The sequence below is a fragment of the Peromyscus eremicus genome, chromosome 5, assembly GCF_949786415.1.
Source record: "Peromyscus eremicus chromosome 5, PerEre_H2_v1, whole genome shotgun sequence".
NCBI classification, from domain to species: domain Eukaryota; kingdom Metazoa; phylum Chordata; class Mammalia; order Rodentia; family Cricetidae; genus Peromyscus; species Peromyscus eremicus.
In genome coordinates this window covers 33,070,274-33,096,543 of record NC_081420.1, presented here as the reverse complement: position 1 = coordinate 33,096,543, position 26,270 = coordinate 33,070,274, and the positions used below count along the sequence as shown (strand labels likewise).

The 26,270-nt window shown below is 39.0% G+C and overlaps 1 protein-coding gene across 1 annotated transcript in view; it reads right to left on the bottom strand.

Annotated features, from left to right (window-relative positions):
- Positions 1 to 25,851, bottom strand: part of Cdkal1 (CDK5 regulatory subunit associated protein 1 like 1) — a 586,163-nt gene extending 560,312 nt beyond the window's left edge. The window contains 4 exon segments of the mRNA XM_059263232.1: positions 8,882 to 8,994; positions 12,584 to 12,756; positions 25,099 to 25,142; positions 25,748 to 25,851. Of these exon segments, the coding sequence (XP_059119215.1) occupies positions 8,882 to 8,994; positions 12,584 to 12,753 (283 nt within the window). The 5' untranslated portion in view covers positions 12,754 to 12,756; positions 25,099 to 25,142; positions 25,748 to 25,851.
- Between the last annotated feature and the right edge of the window lie 419 nt (positions 25,852 to 26,270).

Here is a 26,270-nt window from a genome sequence, read left to right as displayed (position 1 = left end):
CCTCCGAAAATGGCTGATCCACTTCTACTGCCCCCATGCTAGAACAGCATTGCACAAAGGCAGTTTTGAATAAGATTCTCAACTTTCTGCCTTAGCAGTGGAAAAACATGGCCAGCAAAACAGAATGCTTCTGAGTAATAGCATCAGGTCATGCAAGTAACCTAATATGTGATAATTTCCAGTCATCGGAAGAGGAAAGTGAATTACTGGCAAGTTACAGAAATAGTTTTTTTAAGATTTGTTTTATTTTATTGTATGTATATCAGTGCTTCACTCATATGTATGTCTATGCACTGTGTGCATGCCTGATGCTGGCAGCAGAGGTCAGAAGAGGATGCTGGATCTCCGGAAACTGTAGTTAGGGATGGTTGTGAACCACCCATGTTGGAACTAGGAACTGAACTCGGGTTCTCTGCAGGAACAATAAGTGCTCTTAACCTATGGCCCATCTCTTCAGGCCCCTAAGGAGTACATTCATATTTTATTCATTTTTATTTTATGTTTATGGCTGTTTTCCCTGAATATATGTCTGTGCACCATGTATATGCAGTGCTGGTGGAGGCCTGCAAGGGCATCAGATTCTCCAGAACTAGAGGTAGAGACAGTTGTGAAACACCATATGGACGCTGGAAACTGACCTGACTACAAAACTGACTACAAAAGCAGCAAGTGCTGCTAACTGCTAAGCTAGCTCTCTGGCTCCACACAGTTCCTATTCTGATGTATGGACACCTTTGTTTCTCATTCTAGAACCATTTCTATGGCTAACTTCTGAGCCTTAGAATAACGTGAAGACCCAACACTATCAATAAAGTGACGTATGGTGATATTTTATTTGTGCTGAAATGTGATTTTATTTGTATGTTAATAAATAAAGTTACCTGGGGGTCAGAGCTAATAGCAAGCCATAGCAGAAGTCTGGCAGTGGTAGCACACACCCTTAATCCTGATCACATGACAGGCAGATCTCCATGTGTTCAAGGACACCACCAGCATGGAGACACACACCTTTAATCTCAATGCCAACCATAGAGGTCTGTATAGACAGGCAGTGACGAGGAGGTCATATGGTTGGGTTTACAACCAATGAGAAGGCAAAACAGAAAGTCAATAAAAAGACAGATACACAGGAAGTAGGTCTCCAGGTAGACTTCTAAGTTTATCAAGGCATCACCTTTGACTACAGAAAATCTCTGCAGAGGACTCTTGAGTAAAATGGTTTTTGTTAAATACACTACTCAACACATAACTGAATACCTCACTATAAGTATTCATCACTAATGCATACAGTCCAATAAAGTCAGAAATGTAAAGTCATGATATTTTAAATATTTTTAAAGCTTAGATTAATAAAGTCCTGTCTTTGTCTTTGGTTATAAAGTATGTAAGGTTAGGATCATAAAAATGAGTATTTTACAAACTGTACCACAAAAACTGTACTATAGTATAAAATGTGAACGGTCCTGGTGATGAGATAGAGGAAAGAGATAGCTGAGAAAAGTTAGCTGGTAACCTGCACAAAGAAAAGGTAATGATATTTTCCACTGAATTTCTTTTGTTGTTGTTGCTCTGCTCTGCTCTGTTTTGTTTTGTTTGTTTTGTTTTGTTTTTGAGACAGGATTTTACTATGTAGGTCTGGCTGACCTCAAACACATAGAGATCCACTTGCCTCTGCCTCTTAAGTGCTAGAATGATGAGCACACACAACAGGCTCCCACTGAATTTCATCAGGGAATCAAGAATTCAAAAATCAAAACTTTTCTTCTTGTGTTTCTATGGAGTTTCTATGAACTCTATTTGTAATTAAGGAAGTAGAAATTGACCAAGCAGCTCTTAGTTGACAAAACTAACCATAATAAAAGAAAGACTTCAAACTTTCAACTCTGCAATGAAATATATTGCCAACGTAACAATGGCTCTCTTTCTCTCTCCCTCTCAAAAATGAAAAACTTCTCAAAAGGACCACACATGAAGACTCCTAAGAGGGATTTTTTTTTTAAATGTTGGACAACAAAAACTACTCTAACAAAAGCTATTATTAATAGTAGATTTCCACACTGAATGGCTCTTAAAACACCGATTCCAAGGGACCACATAGCATGAGGCAAACACATAAAGCTATGCAGATATGCCTAAATCTCAATGTGGGCTCTAGTGCAAACGAGCTAGGTGGTTCCTTCTCAACATGTCTTCATGTGTCCATTAGTCTTCCTTCTCCAGTCTCAATCTTATTCTAAAGTATAAGTTAGTCTCGTGCCAGTTAATTCATCTGTTACTTCAAAATTACACGGAAATATCTTGCATACACTAAGCTTTTCAGCAGTTCATCTCCCCTTCCTAAAAATGTGTGCAAAACTCCTTACACTTAGAACTAGCCTAACCAGAAAGAACAGATGTCACATTTTTCATTTCACAGTATATTGGAATAGTTGAAGTCTACTGCTTCTACAGATTTTCACACAATCAATCTATTCTCTGTTATTTTTTGTTTCTTGGGAGTTTGTTTGTTTGTTTGTTTGTTTGTTTGTTTGAGAAAAGGTCTCTCCGTGTAGCCCTGACTGTCCTGGAATTCGCTATATAGACCAGAGTGGCCTAGAACTCACAGAAATCCACTGCCCCCTACCTCCTTCCACCATTTAAAGAAATTTCCCTCTTAGGAGTGCTGGGACTAAAGACATGCATCATCCCACCCAGCTTACTCTGTGTCTTAATATAATTTATTATATGGGTAAGCTTATTATGTTTCGTTCCGTGTTGAGTGACATCATCACAAGCTAGTAAAGGAAACTGAGGTAAGCAAGCAGGTAACATTTGCTGCTGCCACTGTTTTGAAGTGACTTTGTGTAACAGGCATTATTTCTGTCAACCTCAATTCAAACACAAAAATTTCATTTTAAGATTCTTTTAAATAATCCTCTCATCAGTATGTGATCCTTGGATATATTTTTATGCAAACATTTCCACACATATATCAAAGATATGTAACTGACCTCAGACACAAAAAGTTAAAGTTACTTCAAGTTGAGTGGCCAAAGCCCAGAAGTACTTTACATGCTTGAATCACTCCACTCGTCTGCCTCTCTACACCAAGTACCTGCTTCACATAGAAATTTCCTTAAATCAAATATTAAACGCTACATTCTGACCTGACACGACAAAGAATTTCTAAAACATAAATTATAAAGCTTTAAATACAGCAGATCCTAATTCTCTGTATTATAAAAAAAAAAAGATTAGAAATAAGCATTGTCTAAAATAACCTCTAAGATTTAACCAAGAATATAAAGATTCTCTTTTGTATCTCCACAAGCTCCCAGAACTCTACCCATGAATATCATGAATACACAGTATGTTCACAGTATGTTCATACTTGCCAAATGAATAAACTATACACAAAGATACAAAGAAACCATCAAACAATTTAAAAGTCTAGCAATGTTTAAGCTTTCTGAATCTATGGACACCCAAGATAGACACTCAATTCTGACTTCCATAAGTTTGTCCACAAGCACACACTATCCTCATGTGCTTATGAATAAGAATTTCAACCTGGAGATGATGAACCTTCCCACAAACCAAAATGCACATGCATTCTGCAGCAGGTGTAACCACCTAGAGAAGACAGGCCCATATAGGATGAGGCAGTGGTTATGAATTCTTTGATAGAACTGTATTATTAGAGATTCTTAAGAGACCCAAAAAGCATAATAATTACTACTGTTCTATAAGCTGAGGCCAGCCTGGTCTACACAGTGGAAGGAGACAGTGAGACCCTATGTTTAAAAAAAAAAAAAAAAAAAAAAATCACTGCTACTCTTAAAGAGTTCTTCTAGAACTATTCCCAGAACCAATTAAGACAAACAAAAATACAACCATCTAAAATTCCAGTACTCCCTCAGGAAGCTGAGCGTTTAAGGCCAGTCTGGGCTATAGAGTCAGGAAGGAAAAATAAAAAAATAAAACTGTCTATTATTAACTAAAACACTTTGTTTTACTATGTCTCAAATCTTACCCACAGGCCACTTGTTTCTAACACCTGATGTGTGAAAACATGATGACTTACACCAAATGAAGACACAGAAAATAATTTAGCAGATCTCCAAAAGAAATAATTCAGAAACAATAACCAAATCCTTACTAAGGGGAAAGTTCATCCTATAAAAATCTCTTCCTTGAAGAAAGTGTTCCTGGAATGTAGGCATTCAAACTACATTTCTACTTGATTTTGAGACAGTGTCCCACTACACAGCCCAGGCTGTCCACACCTCACAGCTCTCCTGCCTCAGTCTCCCAATACACCTCCTCCAAGCCCTGCCAGACCATATTATTTCTTAAAAAAGCAATGGCTCCCATGAGGAAAGTTCACCTGCTGGCCACCTTGCCAATTTAATTCTAGCATTTCCCATTATCCTTGATACCAATTAACTGTCCTGAGTGACATTTGTTAGGGAATACATCCTTTGTCTCCATAGGATCTCCTCCATGGATGGAGTGCTTGCCCACCATGCTCTAGGCCCTGGGCTGCATCTGCAGCACTGCACAAAACCAGGCAGAGGAACAGAAATTCAAGGTCATCCTCAGCTACTTGGGTAGTCTAAATCCCTGTCTCAAAAGAAGTTTCTTAAAATTATGAATCTTTTCCTTCAAAATGAAAAATGGTAGAAAGAAATGTTAAGTTAACTACTCAAAATTTTTATGAAGGTTTCCTGCAGAATAATTATGTACTGGACTCAGGGTTAAAAGCAGCAATTTCAAGTATCTTAATCCACCTCATCTTTCTTAACCAAAAAGCAAAACATCTATAAGTAGCCATTAAGAAATCTTGATTTCTCTATACACTGTTTTCAGTAATCTCTGTATTCAGTACATGAAATCTAAATTAAACACCTATATATATTCATTGTTATTTCAGGCCCATACTTAATTAACCAAACAATCTAAACTAATAATTTTGAAAAGATCCCACTATTCCAGAATAATCAAGAAAATTGACATCAGTAATCCAAAATCATGCAAATTATGCTTCAGATCTAAACTTGAGGTCTACAGAGAATTGGGGAATATAGCCCATGGTTTAGCATAGGTAAAAACTGAGTGAATTCAACAGTGTTAAAAAAGAAAAAATTGAAAATTGACGGGCTGTGGAGATGGCTCAGGGTATAAAACACTTCCTTTGCAAGCTAACAATTTGGATCCTCAGAACCCATATAAGTGCACATACACACAATAATATGAAGGTAGACTAGTCATGGTAGTATATGCCTTTAATCCCAACAGAGGCAGGAGGATTAATCTCTGAGTTCATGGCCAGCCAGTCAACATAGGAAGTTGCAGACCAACCAGAGCAACATAGTGAAACACTTGTCAAAAAAGTATAAAGCTATATCAAATCATTCATTCATTCTCTCTCATTCACTCTCTAACGCTCTCTCTCTCTCTCTCTCTACAAATATATATATATTATTTTGTTGTTGTTGTTTTTCAAGACAGGATTTCTCTGTGTAACAACCCTAGCTGTCCTGGAACTCAGTCTGTAGACCAGGCTGGCCTCGAACTCACAGAGATCCACCTGCCTCTGCCTCTTGAGTGCTGGTATTAAAGGCGTGTGCACCACCACCCATCAAATCATTCTCTTATGATGTTATTTAATGTGTAAATTGGGGGCTAGAGAGATGGCTCAGTGGTTAAGAGCACTGACTGCTGTTCCAGAGGCCTGAGTTCAATTCCCAACAACCACATGGTGGCTCACAACCATCTATAATGAGATCTGGTGCCCTCTGCTGACAAGCAGAGCACTCATACATAAAATCTAAACAAATAAATAAAAATTAATGTGTAAAGTATACTGCTATACATAAAATAAATATAGTTTGATAAAAAATTGCTACAAATGGTATTGGAAATATATCTTAGCAGTTAAGAGCATGAATGATTTTCCAAAGGTCTCAAGTGCAAGTCCTGGCATCCACTTGACGGCTCACATCTGTCTGTAACTCCAGTCCCAAAGGATCTGATGTCCTCTTTTGGACTCTGAGGGCATTGCACACATACAGTGTACAGACATATACACAGGCAAACACACATAAAAAGAAATTTTATAAACTTTAAAATAAAAAAATGCTAGAAATAACAAAAAAAAAAGTAAAGATTTCCTTCCTCAGTATCTCATAGAAGCTAGACCTATTTATATTTCCCAGGCCTATTATATACCTAGATGAGTAAAGTAAGTGATTTACAGTCTATAGCATTCAAGTCATAAAGTGAAGATAATAAATGGTATATGAAATATAAATGCATGTAATTAATATAAGTATATATAAGTAATAAAAGTAATATACTACATTAGTAAGAAAAATAAATTTCATTTTCAATTTTTAATTCTCCCTTTTAAAATATTTCCAAATAAGAAATCAAAATTAGGGTTCAGTGGGTACAGGAGACTACCAGGGAGCCAGACAACCTGAGTTCTAGCTCCAGTTTCCACACTGCAAAGAGAGAGCTGATTCCCATAAATTTTCCACTGGCCTCTACATGAATGTCCTGGCATGCATACACACAAAATAAATAGATGTAATTTTTTTAAAAATCCAAATTAAATATGCATAATAAAGAGTAAATTGTTTTATTTAGTCTTGTTTTGTAACAAAGTCTTACCAATTAGCTCAGGTGGCCTGAAACTCACTATATAGGCCAGGCTGACCTTGAACTCATAGGTGATCCTCCATTCTCTGCCTCCCAAGTGCTGGGATTGCAGATGTGTGCCACAAGACTACCACACTTAGAAAGTTTAGATTCTTATTTAAAATAGAACTGTTCTGTTATATAGGGACTACTTTCATTAGGCCATATTCAAACTGCTAATGGATTAAACTGTAAACTAAAATATAGTGGATATTTACTATCACCTTAGAGGTTGGTGCTAATGTTTTTAATGTTTTATAAATTTCCTGAAAGGCTATCTTCTTATTAAATTACACCATCAGAACATATTAAAGCAAGCTTGAGATAAATTATACTAAGACTTAATATTGAATATAAAGTAGTAATTCTAAAAGTGTATTTTAAGAATTTTTAATGTGCCGGGCAGTGGTGGCGCACGCCTTTAATCCCAGCACTTGGGAGGCAGAGCCAGGCGGATCTCTGTGAGTTCGAGGCCAGCCTGGACTACCAAGTGAGTTCCAGGAAAGGCGCAAAGCTACACAGAGAAACCCTGTCTCGAAAAATCAAAAAAAAAAAAAAAAAAAAAAGAATTTTTAATGAACAAAAAGTATTAAGACTGGCTATATCTGATATGGTAATTTGAATGAGAATGACCCCCTCAAAGGCTCATATATTGGAATATTTGGTTCCCAGTTGGTGACCAAAATGTTTGGAAAGGATTAGGAGAAGTGACCGCATTAGAGAAGCCTGTCTCTGGGGACAGCCTTGAGATTTCAAAAGCCTCCCACCATCCCCCATATGCTCTCTCAACCTCCTGCTTTTGAGATGTGAGCTCCCAGATGTTGCTACTGCCATGTCTTTGCCCCATCATCGTGGACTTTAACCCTCTAGAACCATAAGCTCAGTTAAACACTCTCTTTTATAAGTTGCCTTAATAATGGTTATACCTAATCCAGTCTTGACTGGTAAGCAGTTGGTTGTGAAGGACTCAAGATGAGAATGCACCTAACCCATAAAGATATTCCACCACGGGAGAAAATTCCTAAAGATGTATAAATTCCAGACATGTTCCAAGTCCAGTTGCAACAGCTCAAAGCCCCATTTTTCTTACTAGGCTCTGGAACCCCTTTACAAGAAGCATGCAAACAAGGCCATGCTCCAGCTGGAGACTTTGAAGTTTTCCAACCCCACCAAGGATACAGTTATGGTTCCCACTTGTACAAGCATGGGCCAGCAGCAGAAGAATGGCATGCTCAAGCTTCAGCAAGCCATAAAAGCTCTGGAACTAGACCCAGGAACGGAGTTAGACCAGTTTTCAATGGATATTAGGACATAAGAGATTAGGCTGTGACCAGTGGTGGAATGGTTCTAGCCACCTTACCTGCTACTTGCTACCTCCTGGTGGCCTTCATAGACTCTAATCCACTGGAACCATAAGCCCAAATAAACTCTCCTCTAACTTGTGTTGGTCAAGGTGTTTTATCACAACAGAAAAGTAACTAAGACAGGAACATTTGACAAACAAATAACCAGTTTTCTTCAGAAATATGAAGGCAGTAAGAGAAAGTACTGAGGATATGTCACAAATTTTCAAACACTACCAAAACATAACAATTGTGGGACCCTGGAACAGACCCAGGAACAGAAACAAAAAGTTACAGGGAAAAGCTGTATAATTCAAGGCAGATACACAGTTTAGACAGCAATATCACAAAGGTGCTAATATTCTGACTTATTTATAAAAGTACAGTCATGTAACATGTTGATATCAGAGGCTGGGTAAAGGACTTACATGAAGTTTCTACAGCTTTTCATTTCAAAATAAAAAAGGCTTTAATGTTACTTTAAAAGGTGATATGGCTCAGTGGGTAAAGACACCTGTCATCAAGCCTGATGTAAGTTTTACCCATGGGGTCCCACACAGGAAAAGAGAGGAATCCTCTCCTGCAACTGTCCTCTGACCTCCAGATGTGTACCACTGCACATGTGTACCCACACATATACACACACAAAATAAAAGGTCATATAAATAAACAAACAAAAATGAAAGGTAAAAAATATGATAACCAGCTATCTAATAATATATAGTAGCTATTAGAGTCCTACCTTCAAATTATTAAATTACACTAAAATACCACTAAAATGCTGGGGCTAGACTACCTGTCTCCAAAATCTGCAACTCTGAAACTTAATCAATAAAATACATTATGGGTCTCATTACCTGTAATTTTATAACCATAGGCAGCCAACTGTCCAGCCATGTATTCTCCATCTGAATTATTATGTGAGCAGCCCCATGTTCGTATCCAAATTTTCTGTATGCCTGGAATAGTGCTGTTAAGTAATCAATTAAAACAAAGTGAGTATCTTTAAGTGATTTTTTTAAAATAAAAGCCACTAGATGACAAACTAGAATCAATGATGAACAGTGATGTGCAAGTGTAAGCTTAATAAACCCTTTCCTCCCCAAGTTGCTTTTGGTCATGGTGCTTTGTCACAGCAATAGAATCCCTAACTAAGACACACTTATACATGTCATGCACAAAGACACAATAGTAATAAATAAAATGTTTTAAAATCTAGATAAAATAACCACAGAATCACAAGAAGAATCTCTACATTTAAAAATATCCTTTTGGCATCTCTTGTCCACAAATTCCAATACTGGGAATGGGTTATCTCTAGTTGAGTTGTTAGCCAAAGGGGTGCCGTGGGAAACCCCAAACAGCCCAGGCTATTAGTTGGCAAACTTACAGTACTACAGATTGCTCTCCACAAGCTTATAGTAAGACTCTATTGCTGAAGACATCACCTACACAACTCACTGACCATGGAGAAGTAGAGCTGGGGCCTACCTAGAGCCTTCACCCCTACTGACGAATGTTGGCGGTACTGGAAGGTGCTCGCATACTACTAAAGGAGAGAGGTAAACACTAACGCAGCTACAAACTTCAGTCTACAATGGTGACCTGCATACAAGATGGACTAGTACAATAGTGGCACAAGGTTTGTGGGAAATACAACGAATACCTGGTTGGATCTATGGCCCACTCCATGAGATGGAACCCATCCCCCAACACTGCTCAGGTGGCCAAAAACCTGAGAATAGATAGGCCAGGGACCTAGGGGAAGCCAAATACTACTGTTCTACTAAAAGAATATAGCAATAAAATGACTACTAATGACATTCTGTTGTACTCATAGATCAGTGTCTTTTTGTTTTATCTTACTATATTTTACTTTATTATTATCACCTCTTAGAAGCCTGCTTGTTTTCTAATGAAAGACAGAAAGGGAGTGGATCCAGATGGGAAGGGATGAGGGGAGGAACCAGAAGGAGTAAAGAAAGGGAAAAAATCAATTTTCAATAAAAGGGGGAAAAATAAAATGGTAAATAAAAAACCAAAACATTTTTTAATTAAAAATAAATAAATAATGTCCTTTTGGACCCACAAGAAGATTCAGCAAGTAAAGGTACCTGCCATCAAGCCTAATGATCTGAGTTCCATCCCAAGATACTTGTTAGAGAAAGAGAACTGACTCCAAGTTGACCCTTGACCCTCACTCACATACACATGTATTCATGCGCACTCACACGTGATAATAAAATGTAATTTTAAAAAATTCTAAATATAAATAAAAATTGTCCTTTCATGCCAGGTGGCACATACCTGTAATCCCAGCACTCAGGAAAGAAAAGCAGGAGGATTATAAGTTGAGGGTCATCATTGAACCAAGCTACAAGAGAGCTTGCCTCAAAAAAGGTTTTCTCAAGCCGGGCAATAGTGGCACACACCTTTAATCTCAGCACTCAGAAGGCAGAGGCAAGTGGATCTCTGTGAGTTCAAGGCCAGCCTGGTCTACAGAGTGAGATCTAGGACAGGCTCCAAAGCTACACAGAGAAACCCTGTCTCAAAAAAAAAAGAAGAAAAGTATTTCTCTGGATTGTAGTTTTAATTCCTACTAACCATACCTACTGATGCAACTTTTAGAAAGATACACACAAATGATCGGTCAGAAACTAGCAGAGGCAGCAATACCACCCAGAGAAGAGGTAAGGGCTGCGGAGACTGGTGAAGCCAGTAAAGTACCACCCTGCAAGGATGAGGACCTGAGTTTGGCCTCCCAGCACCCAGATTAAAGTCAGGCAGAGCAGCAGGCATCCAGAACCAGTGCTTGTGGGGAGAGAAGACAGGAGAATCTCTAGAGCACACTGGCCAGCCGGCCTAGCCAAATCTACAGCTCCAACTTCAGTGAGAGTCCCTGTCTCAAGAAATAAGGTGGAGAGCAAACACCTAATATGACCTGTAGCATGTGCATGTACACACACACACACACACACACACACACACAAATACACATGAACACACACAATACACATGAGCACATACAATACACATGAACATGTACACACACACACACACACACACACACACACAGAGGCACCTGCACGTTCTCATGAACATATATACACATATACAATACAAAAAAATATATAAATAAAAACAAAGTCTGATGACCTTCACAGACTCTTAAACACTAGTTGCAATCTTTATCCATTTACAATTTATAGATTAAAAATGATCAAAATTGAAAACTCCATGATTGAAGTTAGTCCTCTCATAGGTTTCCAAACAATTTATTTAGGAAGGAAAGAAAGACTCTCCCTGAGACTGCCCTAACCATTTCCAAGTAAACAGAAGTGACAGTAAAGACATGCTTGGGATCAATGTGACTAACGTCACTAAAACACAAGCACATTCTAAATGCACAGGCTTGAAAAGCTCATAATCTACACAAAGTAACCATTAAACCTTCCCACACTTTACTAAACAATTACGAGCTAATTTGAATTGTACAACTATGTGATTGTTTTCCAACACAATAATGTAAAAAGGACGATGTTTTGTGCCCAGTACCTTTGTCCAATTCCTGAGTATTCACTAATGTGCTAAGAATAATCACATGTCCAAAATACCGCTGTAGCATAAGAATCAAAAGTTTCAATAAAAGTTGTTTTTTTGCTGGGCGGTGGTGGCGGACGCCTTTAATCCCAGCACTCGGGAGGCAGAGCCAGGCGGATCTCTGTGAGTTCAAGGCCAGCCTGGACTACCAAGTGAGTTCCAGGAAAGGCACAAAGCTACACAGAGAAACCCTGTCTTGAAAAACCAAAAAAAAAAAAAAAAAAGTTGTTTTTTTGTTTTTTGTTTTTTGGGGTTTTTTTGGTTTTTTTTCGAGACAGGGTTTCTCTGTGTAGCTTTGCGCCTTTCCTGGAACTCACTTGGTAGCCCAGGCTGGCCTCGAACTCACAGAGACTCGCCTGGCTCTGCCTCCCGAGTGCTGGGATTAAAGGCATGCGCCACCATCGCCCGACTTCAATAAAAGTTTTAATTTGCAATTACAACACTTATACCGACTATAGTCAAATCAAAGTGACTCCTAGTGGCCTACCCCTTCCTTCAAAGAACATACAATCTAGAGGTTTGTTTTGTTTTAATTAATTCTTGGAAAATTCCCTACAATGTATTTAGATCATGTTCATCTCCCTAACTCCTAAATCCACTCTCCATCCCCTTGGCATCTCTTCCTTTTTAATCTATTACTTACCAAATCTGAAACCATTCAATTTTTAAAAATTATGCTTTCTGCCAAGTGGTGGTGGCACATGCCTTTAATCTCAGCACTCAGGAGGCAGAGGCAGGTGGATCTCTGTGAGTTGGGGGCCAGCCTGGACTACAGAGTGAGTTCCAGGAAAGGTGCCAAAGCTACACAGAGAAACCCTGTCTCGGAAAAAAAATATATATATATGTTTTCAATTATAAATATAAAGATCCTAAAACTGGAGCTACAGCACATATGGTGTGGGCCAGCTGTGCCAGCCTCTCCCCTAGTTGGATAGGGATATAATTCTGAGAATGCTTACCTGTCGCTTGGTGGCCTGGGCTCCTCTTGCAAATCTTTTTGGGTATTCCGTCTTCGTACTTTAGGAAATACATGCTTTCTTGAGAAATGCCTATCTTGTGGCTTTGAATCTTCCTGTGACATGATGTCTTCTATGTCATCCAGCAGGGCATCACAGGAGGCAGAAGGCATCTTCTGTAGCACATAAAAAAGTGACAAATAGTTCAGGTTTATTAAAATCTGCTTAGCATTGTACTGGTAAACAATTCTTACCAACCTTGAATCTAACCAACTCTTTGAAGCCTAAGTTCACAGAAAACGCAAGAGGAGAACCTCAAAGAAACAACAATACAAGTCCAGCAGACAGTGGAATAGCCCATGACTGACGTGTCAAGGCCACAACTAATACCATGGAATGAAAAGGCGGGCAGGGCCTTCTCAAGAAAAAGGAGGGTGAAAGCCAAGCAATGCCCCTCAGTCACTGCTGTGAGGCCAATGACCACCAAGGCCCTCAAGGAATGGTCTGTCTGACTGCTGGGCTGGCGAGATGGTGCAGCAGATAAGAGAATTTGTTGCTTTGAAGAGGTCCCAGGTTCCATTCCCAGCACCCACATGGAGGCTCACAACAATCATAACTCCAGTTCAGGGAATCTGAAACCTTCTGACTTCCTTCAGCACCAGGCACACTTTTGGTGAACATACAGACAGACAAAACACTCATACACACAAAATTATTTTTAGAATATGTTTATATATATATATATATATATATATATATATATATATATATATATATATATATTTGTATGTCTCACTAGAAAGCTATGCCAGTCAAAACCAGTATTGACAAATGACTAAAAAATATTACTCTAATATCAAAACCAAATAAAGATACACACAAAAAGGAAAACTACCAGCCAATATCCCTGACAAATACAGATGTTAAAATCATTAATAAAATACTTGCAAAACAAACATAGGCATATATCAAAAAAATCAAGTTAGCTTTATCCCAATGATTTAGAGAAATGTAATAAATCATATAAGTGAACTTAAAGATAAAAAAACACATGATTGCCGGGCAGTGGTGGCGCATGCCTTTAATCCCAACACTTAGGAGGCAGAGCCAAGAGGATCTCTGTGAGTTCAAGGCCAGCCTGGTCTACAAAGCAAAAACTAAAAATAAATAATAAATAGATAAATAAATAAGTTTTAAAAAATAAAAAACAATATGATCATCTCAACAGATCCACAAAAAGCCTTTGACAAAATCTAACATGCCTTCATGATAAAAGTCCTAGAGAAAGAGATACAGAGATAGTTTGGCAGATAAGGAAACATGTTGCTCTTGCAGGGGAACCTGGGTTCCATTCCCAGCATCCACACGGTGGCTCACAACCATCTATAACTCCAATTCCAAGACGATGCCTTCTTCTGAACTTCAAGGACATCAGGCATATATGTGGTACACAAACATACATTCAGGCAAAACATTCATACATATAAAATAAAGTAAATCTTTTTAATTTTTTCTTAAACTCATAAAGAGAATAGGGCTAGAGGAAACATATCTCAATATAATCAAGGCCATCACAAACCCACAGCCACCATTATTCTAAATGGAAAAGAACTCAAAGCAACCTCATTAAAATCAAAAATCAAGAGAGGGCTGTCCACTATCTCCCTTCCTTTTCAGTACAGAGCTTGAAGTGCTAGCTAGGGTGATAAGACAAGAGAAGGGAATTAAAGGGATGCAAAGAGAAAAAGAATCAGTCAACACACTCCTATTTGTAATGATATGATATTATATATAAAAGATCCCAAAAATTCTACCAGAAAACTTTTAGAAATGACATACTTTCAGTAAAGTTGCAGGATACAAAATCAACTAATAAAAATCAGTAGTGCTGTGGGATGGTCTGTATGTCAAGTGTGTTGCTGATTGGTCAATAAATAAATCATTGATTGGCCAGTGGCCAGGCAGGAAGTATAGGCGGGACAAGGAGGAGAATAAAGCTGGGAAGTGGAAGGCTGAGTCAGAGAGACACTGCCAGCTGCCCGCGATGACAAGCAGCATGTGAAGATGCCGGTAAGCCACGAGCCATGTGGCAAGGTATAGATTTATAGAAATGGATTAATTTAAGCTGTAAGAACAGAAAAAGATCATGGAAATACTCCCATTCACAATAGCCTCTAAAAAGAAATAAAATATCTAACCAAGGAACTGAAAGACCTCTACAATGAAAACTTTAAACCTCTGAAGAAAAAAATTCAGGAAGACATAACCAAATAGAAAGGCTTCCCAATGTTCAAGAGATTGGTAGAATTAGTATATGTACTGCCAAAGTGAGCACAGATTGGCAGAATTAAGACTATAAAAATAGTCATCTTACCAAAAGCAATTGACAGATTCACTTCAATCCCAATCAAAATACCCAAGACAGTGTCACAAAATTAGAAAAAATAAATCCTAAAATTCACACAGAACCACAAAAGACCATGAATACCCAAAGCAATCCTGAGAAAGAAGGAAGGGGGGGGAGGAAGGAAGGGAGGGAGGGATGGACGGACAGACGGACGGACAGACAGACAGACAGACAGAGGGAGGGACTACCAATCCAGTTTTTAAGATACATTATAGATACTAGCACAAAAGCAGATACATAGATCAATGGAATGAAACAGAAGACCCAACCACAATGCATGTACCTTCAGTCACCTGATATTTGACAAAGATGCCAAAAATACACTCTTGAGAAAAGATAGCGTCTCTAACAAATGGTGCTTGGAAAACTGGATGACCACATGTAGAAGAATGAAATTAGAGCCTTATTATTCTGCACAAAAATCAACTCCAAATGGATCAAAGACCTCAGTGCAAAATCTGAAACTGCTAGAAGAAAACATAAGCATTGTTATATAATATATAAATGTACGAAAGGACTTTTGGAATAGGAGTCCACTCAGCAATTAGGTAATAATTGACAAATGGACCTCATAAAACTAAAAACTATGGTGATATTTTATTTGTGCTAAAATGTGATTTTATTTGTATGTTAATAAATAAAGTTGCCTGGGGGTCAGAGCTAATTGCAAGCCATTTAGCAGAAGTCTGGCAGTGGTAGCACATGCCCTTAATCCGATCACATTGCAGACAGAGTCTGTGTGTTCAAGGACATAGCCAGGTTGGTGACACATGCCTTTAATCCAAGTACCAACCATAGAGATCTGGAGGTCTGTATAGATGGGCAGTGACAAAGAAGTCATGTGGTTGGGTTTAGAACCAATGAGAAGGCAGAACAGAAAGTCAATAAAAAATACAGACACACAGGAAGTAGCTCTCTTTCTCAAGGGAAGGATGGCAGCGGCTGGTAAGCTAAAGGCTATTCGCTAGTGCTCTGACCTCTTAGGCTTTTAACTCTTTATTTGGCTCTGTGTTTCTTATTTAATAAGACTGTTTAGAATTACATCTACAATAAACCTTTTGTAAAGCAAAGGAAACAATCACCAAGTGAAGAGGAAACCCACAGAGTGAGAAAGAATCTTTGCTAGCTAAACATCTGGTCAAGGGTTAATGTCCAGACCACACAAAACAATCAAAAGAAAATTAATCAAGAAAACAACCAAATTTAAGGATGGGATACAGATCTAAACACAGTTCTCAAAAGATGAAACAAAAATGGCTAAGCTATATTTCAAAAGTGTTCAACAACCCCAAAAATCCAGGAAATGCAAACTGAAACTACTCTGAAATTTCATCTCACCCAAGTCAGAACCGCTAAGATCAAGAAAACAAATGACAACAAAGGCTGATGAGGGCACGGGGGACGCTCACTCACTTTCGGAGGGACTGCAAACTAACACAGTCATTACGGAAATCAGTGTGAAGAATTCTCAAAACACTAACAGCAGTTCTACCACATGACTCAGCTATACCTCTCCTTGGAAACTGCTCAAAGAACTCGAACATCCTACTTTACAGATACTTGCTCAGCCATGTTCACTGACTCTAGGCTTGGTTTGGGGGATTTTGTTTTGTTGTTGTTTGATTGGTTGTTTGGTTTTTTTTGCTGGTTGGTTGGTTGGTTGGTTTGGGTTTTGTTTTGTTTTTTCTTTTTTGTTTTTCAAGACAGGGTTTCTCTGTGTAGTTTTGGTGCCTGTCCTGGATCTCGCTTTGTAGACCAGGCTGGTCTCGAACTCACAGAGATACACCTGGCTCTGCCTCCTGAGTGGATTAAAGGCATGTGCCTGGCTGGTTTGGCTTTTTTGAGGCAGGATCTCACTATGTAGCTCACTATGTAGACCAGGCTAGCCCCAAACTCACAGAGATCTGCTGCCTCTGCCTCCCAGGTGCTGAGATTAAATGTGTGCACCATTACACCCAGCTTGATTCTCTAGTTATAATACCTAGGAAATAGAAACAACTTAAATGTCCTTCATAAATAATGAAAATATGGTACATATACACTACATAATAACATTCAGCAGTTAAAAAAGAAAAAAAGAAACCATGAAATTTGTAGGTAACTGGATAGAACTAGAAAATATTGAGTAAGAAACCCAGACCTAAGGAACTGAAATATCTCTACAGTGAGAACAATGTTTCATGTTCTCTCATCTGTGGCTCCTAGATCCAAATCCTCAGTTGTGAGTATACAACTTGAACTAATCATAGAAACCAGGTTCAACTCCCAGAACCCACATGGAGACTCACAACCATCTGTAACTCTAATCCCTCTGGCCTCCAGAGTCACCAGGCATGTGAGTGGTACAGAGACATAGATGCAGGCAAAACACATATACACATAAAATAAAATTTAAATTAAAAAAACACATAAACAGTATGCTTGAAAAATTCTTAGGAGCCGGGCAGTGGTGGCGCACGCCTTTAATCCCAGCACTCGGGAGGCAGAGCCAGGCGGATCTCTGTGAGTTCGAGGCCAGCCTGGGCTACCAAGTGAGTTCCAGGAGAGGCGCAAAGCTACACAGAGAAACCCTGTCTCAAAAAAACCAAAAAAAAAAAAAAAAAGAAAAAGAAAAATTCATAGGGAAACCTTTAATGTACACTTAAAAATGTAAATATAATAAGTGTATGTATACATACATATATTGTTTAAATGATGTTATGCCACTCAGGATGATATTGCTCCATCCAAGAGCTAATAGACTATCTAACAAAAGCCCCAGTGCCAGGTCTGGGCAACCTTCCTTTCAGTTCTTCATCAGGAAAGCTGAAGAGACTCTCAAAATAATACAGGCTGTTGTCATTGCTCTTGGCTGCCTCCCAGAGCTCCAAGGTAAGACTCTATTGCTGAAGACACTGCACACTTCAGACACAGGACTTGGAGGAATGAAGCTGAACTGACGAGGAAATCTCCTCCCTGAGAACTGGCTCTCATAGTATTGGAAAGAGCTATACAAGCTTTTTACCCAGCTGTAAAACCTATCAACCACAACAATGGCTAGCATGGCAAGACATCCCCAAGGATACAACGGTGATACTTATACCCCAGGTGTTACCAATAGCTGCTTAGATGGACTTAAGGCCCACTCAATAGGAAGGCCCACTGAAAGCAACGTTAGGGACCCCTGTGGTGACAAAACTGTTGTACACCGTCCCTATGTCAATGTCAGGACCCTGGCTGTGGGAATGTACTATTCTACAGTGTCACCAGATACTGCCATTAAGAGGTTTGGAGACAGTTTACAACATCAGCATAATTTTTACAACTGTGATTGACTCTCTAACTGTTAAAAGAGTATTTTTAAAGGAAAAGAAATACTATGGGAATGGGAGAAAATGTATTGAGGCACAGAAAGTGCTAATTCTATCCTTATCAAGCAAATCTCTTACAGGGTCATCAACCATTCCCAACTCTGCAAAGCAAGAAGCAATGTTATCCTGACTTTAAAGATAAGCAAACACAGCTGTAGAGATGGCTCAGTCGTTAAGAGCACTTCCTGCTCTTCCAGAGGACCCCAGTTCAGTTCCAGAACCAAAACGGCAGCTAACAACTGTCTGTAACTACAGTTCAAGGAATTCTCACATCCTCTTCTGGTAGCTACAGGCATTGCACACACATGGTACACAGAATACATGCAGGCAAAACACCCATACACATAAAATAAAAATAAACAAAATTTTTTTTTAATAAATAGAGATAAACAAAAACAGAGAAGCTAACTTTACTGAAGAAGCCAAAGAAGGCATCACATAGGAGGAGTCTGGGCCATACTGCTGTGCCATCTACTAACGGTATACTGAGGAGCACTTTCCTCATTCACATCATGTGAACCAGTGTTATATTCAGCTGGCTTTAAGTCTTTCTGATGACTTCCTTTTTCTTCATTTATAGGATTCCCATCTTTCTGCTCACATCATTCAATTAACAGAGTGGCTTCTACCAGACCTATTTTTGTGCCTGGAACTTATAGTGTATACTTTAAAACTTTAACAGATTATGTATCATCATTTAAACCTCTATTTAAATCTCAGCTACTTTATATCATTAGTAAGAGGGAAAAAGAAGTAAGCCAAGCACCCATCCTTAAGACTATTATGTTAATGAGCACACCACATAGTCAGTAATTCCTCCCTTTTCCAAGGCTGTGATTGGTTCAGAGTCAGTCACAACAAGCCCAGCCAACCAGGAAGACCTTTTATACAACAGCTGACAGAAGAGATGGCTTCTTTTTGCATTCAAGTGGATGTCAACTTGGGGTAACAGGCCATCTTGCCTGGCACAAAGAAGGCACCTATCTAAGGAGTGACACCTAACAGGAGGTGCAGACACAGAGACCATGCTCACAGCCTTTGAGCACCAGGAGCTAACTGATAGCCGCACTGAGGTGAAGCCCTACTCTGCTCACTCATCTGAACCACTAACTGTCCTCTTGAGTCTAAGATCTTGTGGGCTGAGCATTAATCTCCTATGAACAAGACTTTGCCAACTCAGCCATCCAGGCACACTTGGCCTTTCTCACATAGGTTCTATTTACACACTACAGTTGTCAGTGAAAAAACAGTGGTTTGAACAAATTTAGGAAACTCGGCCTCTTACAGATCCACAGTGCACAGACTTGGACAGGGAAGAACTGTAAGAAAGAAACTATGTAGTCACTAACCTTAGGAATTCACTAAAAATTTATTTTCTTACAGACCTCTTAAAGAAGGGAGGTGCTACTGAAAAAAAAGAAAGGCCCAACACAGACCTCAACCCCCCTCCATTCCACAGGGAGAGTACTTCCTTCTTGTACTGGAAATGATTTCCTGCCATGTGCTCTGCTCTGCCTTCGAATGGGTCACTGGGTAAACTGCCCACTGCCTAAGAGTAAGCCAACTACTGCCCAGCTCAAGCATGAAGTTCCAACAATAGTCCCTTCTCCCTGCATTGTCATGAGCTGCCACTCTATCGAAAATCCACTACATGGAGGCAAGCATTCTGTTACTTCTTCCATTTACAAAACAAAACACAAAAAACTCTCAGGAAAAAAAAAAAAAAAAAAAAAAACTTCTTAGCTCCCCTACAGTTCTCTCATTTGAAAAAATACTTCTTCAAGAGTCATCTATATTTATACAATTATCCTCCATTCTCAGACTGTAGCCATCACACAACCAAGTCTGATTTAGATGGTCTACAATGATATTATACCATGACTGATTCCCAGTCATCTTCTGAAACACAATTGCAGCATGTGACAGAACCAACTACCCCTCCTTGAAGCATTTCCCCATGGGCATCAGGATGCCACACTCTCCTAGGTCTCCTACCACAGGAGCCCCATGCCAGGTGTCTTTGCCTTGTTTCTCATTGATCCAGCTTCTCAACCCTGGACTAGCCCATGGCTCCATTACAGGAACTGACCTTCTCTACAGTCATTCCCTGGTGATTTCATCACTCTGAGGCCTTTGAAATGCCAACCCTGTGCTTATATAACCAGCCCACTCTTCCCCTGAACCTCACACTCAGATGTGCAACTGCCTATTGCAAATCACTGTCTGAGTGCCTAACGACAAATCAAACTTTACAAGTCAAAAACAGAATTTCTGGTCCTCTGTCTCTCGCACTACATCACCTCACAAACTTCCCTCTTTCCTTTAAAGGCAATCCAATATGCTTAGACCCAAAACCCTAAAATTATCCCTGGCTCCTTTTTGCATTATCTCCAAATCCAATCCACCAATAAATTCTGTTGGCCTCTCTCAAAATATACTGAGGCTGTTTGTGAGCACTCTCACACATATGATATTCGTGATCCAAGCCATCATTTTTAAATATTTATATTTATTATGTGCATGATATGTGTCAGAGTGCAGGAATGCTAGTGTGCGCCATGGTACCTGTATGAAGGTCAGAAGACAACTTGCAAGAGTCACCAAACCCCTTACTCCATCCCATACATGCTATCACCCTCCCCTAATCTTGTTTTTGTTGTTGATGTTGGTTGAGGTTTTTTGCTTCCCCTACCCACCCCAGGCAGAGTTTCTGTGTAGCCCCGCCTGTCCTGAACTCACTCTGTAGACCAGGCTGGCCTCAAACTCAGAGATGCACTTGCCTCTGCCTTGAGTGATGGGATTAAATGTGTGTGCCACCACTGCCCAAATGTTTTTGTTCTTTCTTTCTTTCTTTCTTTCTTTCTTTCTTTCTTTCTTTCTTTCTCTTTCTTTCTTCCTTTCTTTCTTTCTTTCTTTCTTTCTTTCTTTCTTTCTTTCTTTATTAACTGCAGAACTTTATCACTTGCCCAAATGTCTTTTATTCCCTCTCTCCATTAGAATACACACGTGGTAACAGCAGAGATTTTTTGTGCTTTGCTCTGGTTTACCTAAAGTGCACAGGACTGTACCTAACACCTTACAGCTTCTTGATGAGTGGTTTACTGCAGACCACCCAGTCTCACAAAGTATGGGCCTGGCTACCTCTGTCTGAGTAACTGAGTTCTCACTGCTGTGACAACGTACCTACAAAAAAAGGGGTTATTTGAGCTCAAGTTGAGAAGATACAGTCCATCAGGGGCAAAGAAGGTTTGTGGCATGAGGTGGTTCATCACATTGCACTACAGTCAGGAAACAGAGAAGGATGAATGCCTGTCTCAGGGGGCTTCCTCCATTTGTACACTTTTTAATTCAGTCTGGAAGTCTAGCCCACATGCAGGACAGGAATTCCTTCATCATCTAAACCTCTCTGGAAATCCCTTCACAGATACACCTAGAGCTCTGTCTCCTAGGTGAGTCTTCATCTAGTTAAGTCAGTAATGATTAACCATCACAACTTCCCACTGTCCCTACTGTACTAACCTTTAGACACACTGAATAAGTCAAACTAGGTCTTCATATATGCTGCTCCTCAGCTGGACTATCACCTGCAAGGCTTACTGCAACACTTATACAAATGACACCACTTTAAGACAGGCCTTTCCCAACCACCTTAGCTAAGATGACCACATTGCCCAAGGGCACACAGTCTAACTCTACTGTATGCTGCAATTTTCTTCACATGATTAACTACCTGATATCATGGATAACTGCTCATCTTTCATACTACAACTTAACATTCATAAGCACTAAAGCATCATCTCACTTTCACTGCCAACACCTCCAACAATGCTGGCACACAGCAAGCACACCATACTTAATGACTAAATAAATAGATAATAATGTTTGATAATGTTGAACTTACCTGCTCTTTCTATAATACTAGAGGAAATTCTTACATAGAATGAAATCTACGATGAAAGCTTAATCCTTTGGATTTCTTCTATCACTATTTTCCTACACTATACTAGTAAGGAAGCCTAAAACCAAGGACAACATCTGAATGTTACTAAGAACTACTGAAGGATTATGAATGATTAAATGCCATATTAATAAAAGTAAAAGTTTCTAAAAAAAAAAAAAACATACAATGTTTACACCAGATCCACTGAAGGGAAATATAATCTAAACAAACAGGGAAAAAAGGAGTCAATCGCTAAACAACATTGTTACAGAGTTAGGGAGCACTGTTGAACACACAAAACTAGTGTCTACTGAAGCTAGAGGACTTGTACACTGATAAAGTTAGAATCAGAGTCTAGGCTTTCTCTCAATAATGGAAAAGCACAAACCATGTAAGAGTCTAATATAATTCTGAGAAGTAAGCATCCCAGAAAACAGAAGATTCATTTATGAAAACGACAATAAAAACAGGATCAAATGCTCAACTACACAAACAATAAATATTTAAACAATGAGTTATCTATCATTACCTTGATGAGAAATTAGACTAGCAAAATCCTTGTGGCTCCCTAAAAGCATGGCACAACTAGTATACTCTTTCTGCAGAACCACCTGCCAATTCACCTCAGGCTGTACAACACACACATCTTTCATCCAGCAGTTCAATTACTAGAATTTTACTTTAAGGAGTCAAAATACAGACATTCCTAAACCTGACTCTATATCATAATTACTTTCACAGTCTCATTCATCACTATGAATAAGCTAAAGTTTTTACTTCAGACAAGCTGGTAGATAAAAAGATTTAAATCCTCAAATATTTAAGTACCAGGAAATAAATTTTAGGGGGAAAAAGTAATAGTTAAATAAGGCAAAAAGATCTCTTAAAAATTCCTCTCAAAAGCACAGGAAGTCAAGTTTCATAGAGATAAAGACAGAAAGGATAGATATGGTAGAGTAGTGGTTCCTTACACAAGTGAACTGGTAAAGAACTTTTCATAATATCAAATACCCTGAACCATGAATTTCCAATCGCAACAGTTCTAGATCTTGAGGACTCATTCTGGTTCCCTGGGGAGCTTTTGGAAATTATTACCAACAATATGGGTTCAATAGGAAGAGGAACAAGAAGAAGGAATAGAGAGAAAACAACTAAACCCTAGGCCAGCTGAATCATTACCTAGAAATGGAACCGGAGCATCACTACATTACTTTAAACTCCCAGCAATTCTCTTATATGTTCAGCAAAGATCACAGACCAATGTGATACATTAGTTGTTTTCACAGTGTGATTTCCAGAACAGCAGCATTAGCATCAAGTGGAACTTGAAAGAAATGAAGTCTTATGCCCTCACCATAGACATGCTGAATCAGTTATTCTTAATGAAGCTAGGTTCAACAAACCCTCCAAATAATTTTATTTGATAGGCACTGTTCTAGAGTTATTAGTTCATAGAGATTGACAAGAAGAAACGTCAAACAGACATTACTGAATCAAATGATTTTAACATAAGTATAAAAACAATTCAATGGGAGAAAGAACAGTCTTTTCAACAAATGATACTAAAACTAGATAGTCACACATAAAGAAATGCAGCTAGAGACCCATCTCACATCATATTCAAAAATTAACACAAAAGGGGCTACAGACTTAAATTTAGGAGACCTAATACTATGAAACTCTTATTAACTTACACAAGTATAAATCTTGCCAACATTAGACACTAGTTTCTTAGTTATGACAAAGCAAAAAAAGAAAACAATTAAGTTAGCTCTCATCAAAATTAAAATGTGTGAGCCAGGCACAGTGGCACATGATTGTAATTCTAGCAGTTGGGAAGTAAGAGGCAGGAGGATGAAGAGTTAAAGGCTGTCCTTGGATACAAATCAAATTTGAAGCTAACTTGGGCTATGTGAAACCTGTTCTCAAAAAAAAAAAATTAATTTTCATGCTTCAAGGACAACATGAAGACTGTAAAAAGACAGCCCACGTAGTGGGAGAAAAAAAAAACAGTAAGTTGCATAATATAATAAGGGACTAGTATCAGAGTAAATAAAGAAATCAAAATACAAACCTGATAAACCAAATTAAAACCTGATAAACCCAAATTAATACCTGATAAGCCCATGAGAGCTACAAGCAAAATTAGCCATGAGGGAAAGACCATTCAAAGCCACAAAGACATACCACTTCATGCTCAGGCCTGCCACAGTGGTGCACATCTTTAATCTCAGCACTTGGGTCTATATAGAGAGTTCCAGGCTAGCCAGGAATACACATTAAGACAATGTCTCAAAAAAAAAAAAAAAATCTAGATAACCCAGGTGAAAGAGGTACAGAAACAAGCCTTCAAGAATGCCATATTTGGACTGGAGAGATGGCTCAGCAGTTAAGAGCAATGACTGTTCTTCCAGAGAAGCTGGGTTCTATTCCCAGCACCCACATGGCAGCTCACAATTGTCTGTAACTCCAGGATTTGACACCCTCACACAGACATACATGTAGCCAAACATCAATGCATAGAAAATAATAAGTTATTTTTTTAAATGTCGTATTTAACTGCCAGAGAAGTAGGATATAATAGAGACCAAACAACAGACAAACAAAAAGAAAATAGATGTGCCACAAACAGCAAAGGAGGAGAGCATGTCCATGCTACTTAACGGAAATGAAAGATTAAGGAAGAAATACAAAAAAGTCTCTGATTTAGTTATATGGAAATCTAGTTTTCAAAAAATTACTAAGAAATTGGGACATCTTTCTTTATATTCTAATGTGTAAGGGATCACTCAAATAAACGATTTACAATAAACCCAAATACCTTGATTATCTGAAATTGGTCTCAAGTCCTCTTCAAAGATGAATCTGGAAAATTAAAATTAATTAGAAAATGCAAGTATCCTGTAAGTCACAAAACCGCTGTAAGATCTCTTTACAACTATCTTTTTAAAAAAAAAATTTTTTTAGCCCAGTCTGACCACTGTGAAAACTGCTTACCCCGCACTGTAACACCACAGCACAGTGAAATTCACCAACTAAGAAACAAGTGTTCCCTTGAAATACAGAAAAGTTTTCTAAGCAAAGAAACGCGAAAGAGAAAAGGAAAAACTCAAGTCACCTGCCCCTATGCCCAACTTCAGCGTAAAACTCATTTACTCACAGCCTGATCACGTCGCACAAGGACAAGCACATTCACGAGAAACGTGAGGGAAGAAACGTGCTAGACCAGACTGGGAGTCCCTGACTACGCCAGCATCACCCGCGGCCACACGGGCCTCTCTCCGGGCAGCGCTCTAGCCTCCCAGTCCCCATCCCCGCTGCCAAGTCCTTTTCAAACTGCGAAAACAAGCGAGCGGTCGGCCCAAAGAAGAAAATCTGCGGAAACGAAACTCCGCCAAAAAAGCAGCGCGGCCCACAGTCGCTGGGCATTGGTACAAGTGCTCCTAGTATCCACAAATCCGGAAACTCACCTGTCCAAAGTGAGAGGAAAAAAACACACGCCACTGTCAGGAAACTGCACAGACTTCAGATGGAGCGCGCCATGACACTTGTGTCCCGCCAGGCTTATTTGCGCACGCTCCGCGACGGTAGCCGGGAGCGGTCAAAAGGCGTCATTGTTTCAAGTTTGCGAAGGATTTTAATTTCATAATTGTTACTAAATTCTTCTACAACTAAAGACAAAAATACACTCCTACGTCATTATGTTCTCAGTATCTTACTAAATAACTTCTGCTGAGCCCTTATAATCTGTCCCGGACAGCTAACAGATTTACACAAATATGTTGCCATTTATTACTACTATTCCTAGTTCACAAAAAGGAACTTAGGAATTTAAGTACTTCCCAGAGTAATTACTCCCACTGTAAATCTTTTCATTACGTTTTACCAGTTTCCTCCTCCCTCTGTCTGTGTGTCTGTCTATCTATCTCAATCTCGATCTCTTTAGAGACAGCCTCTCTCTCTATGTATCCCTGACTGCGATGGCACTCACTA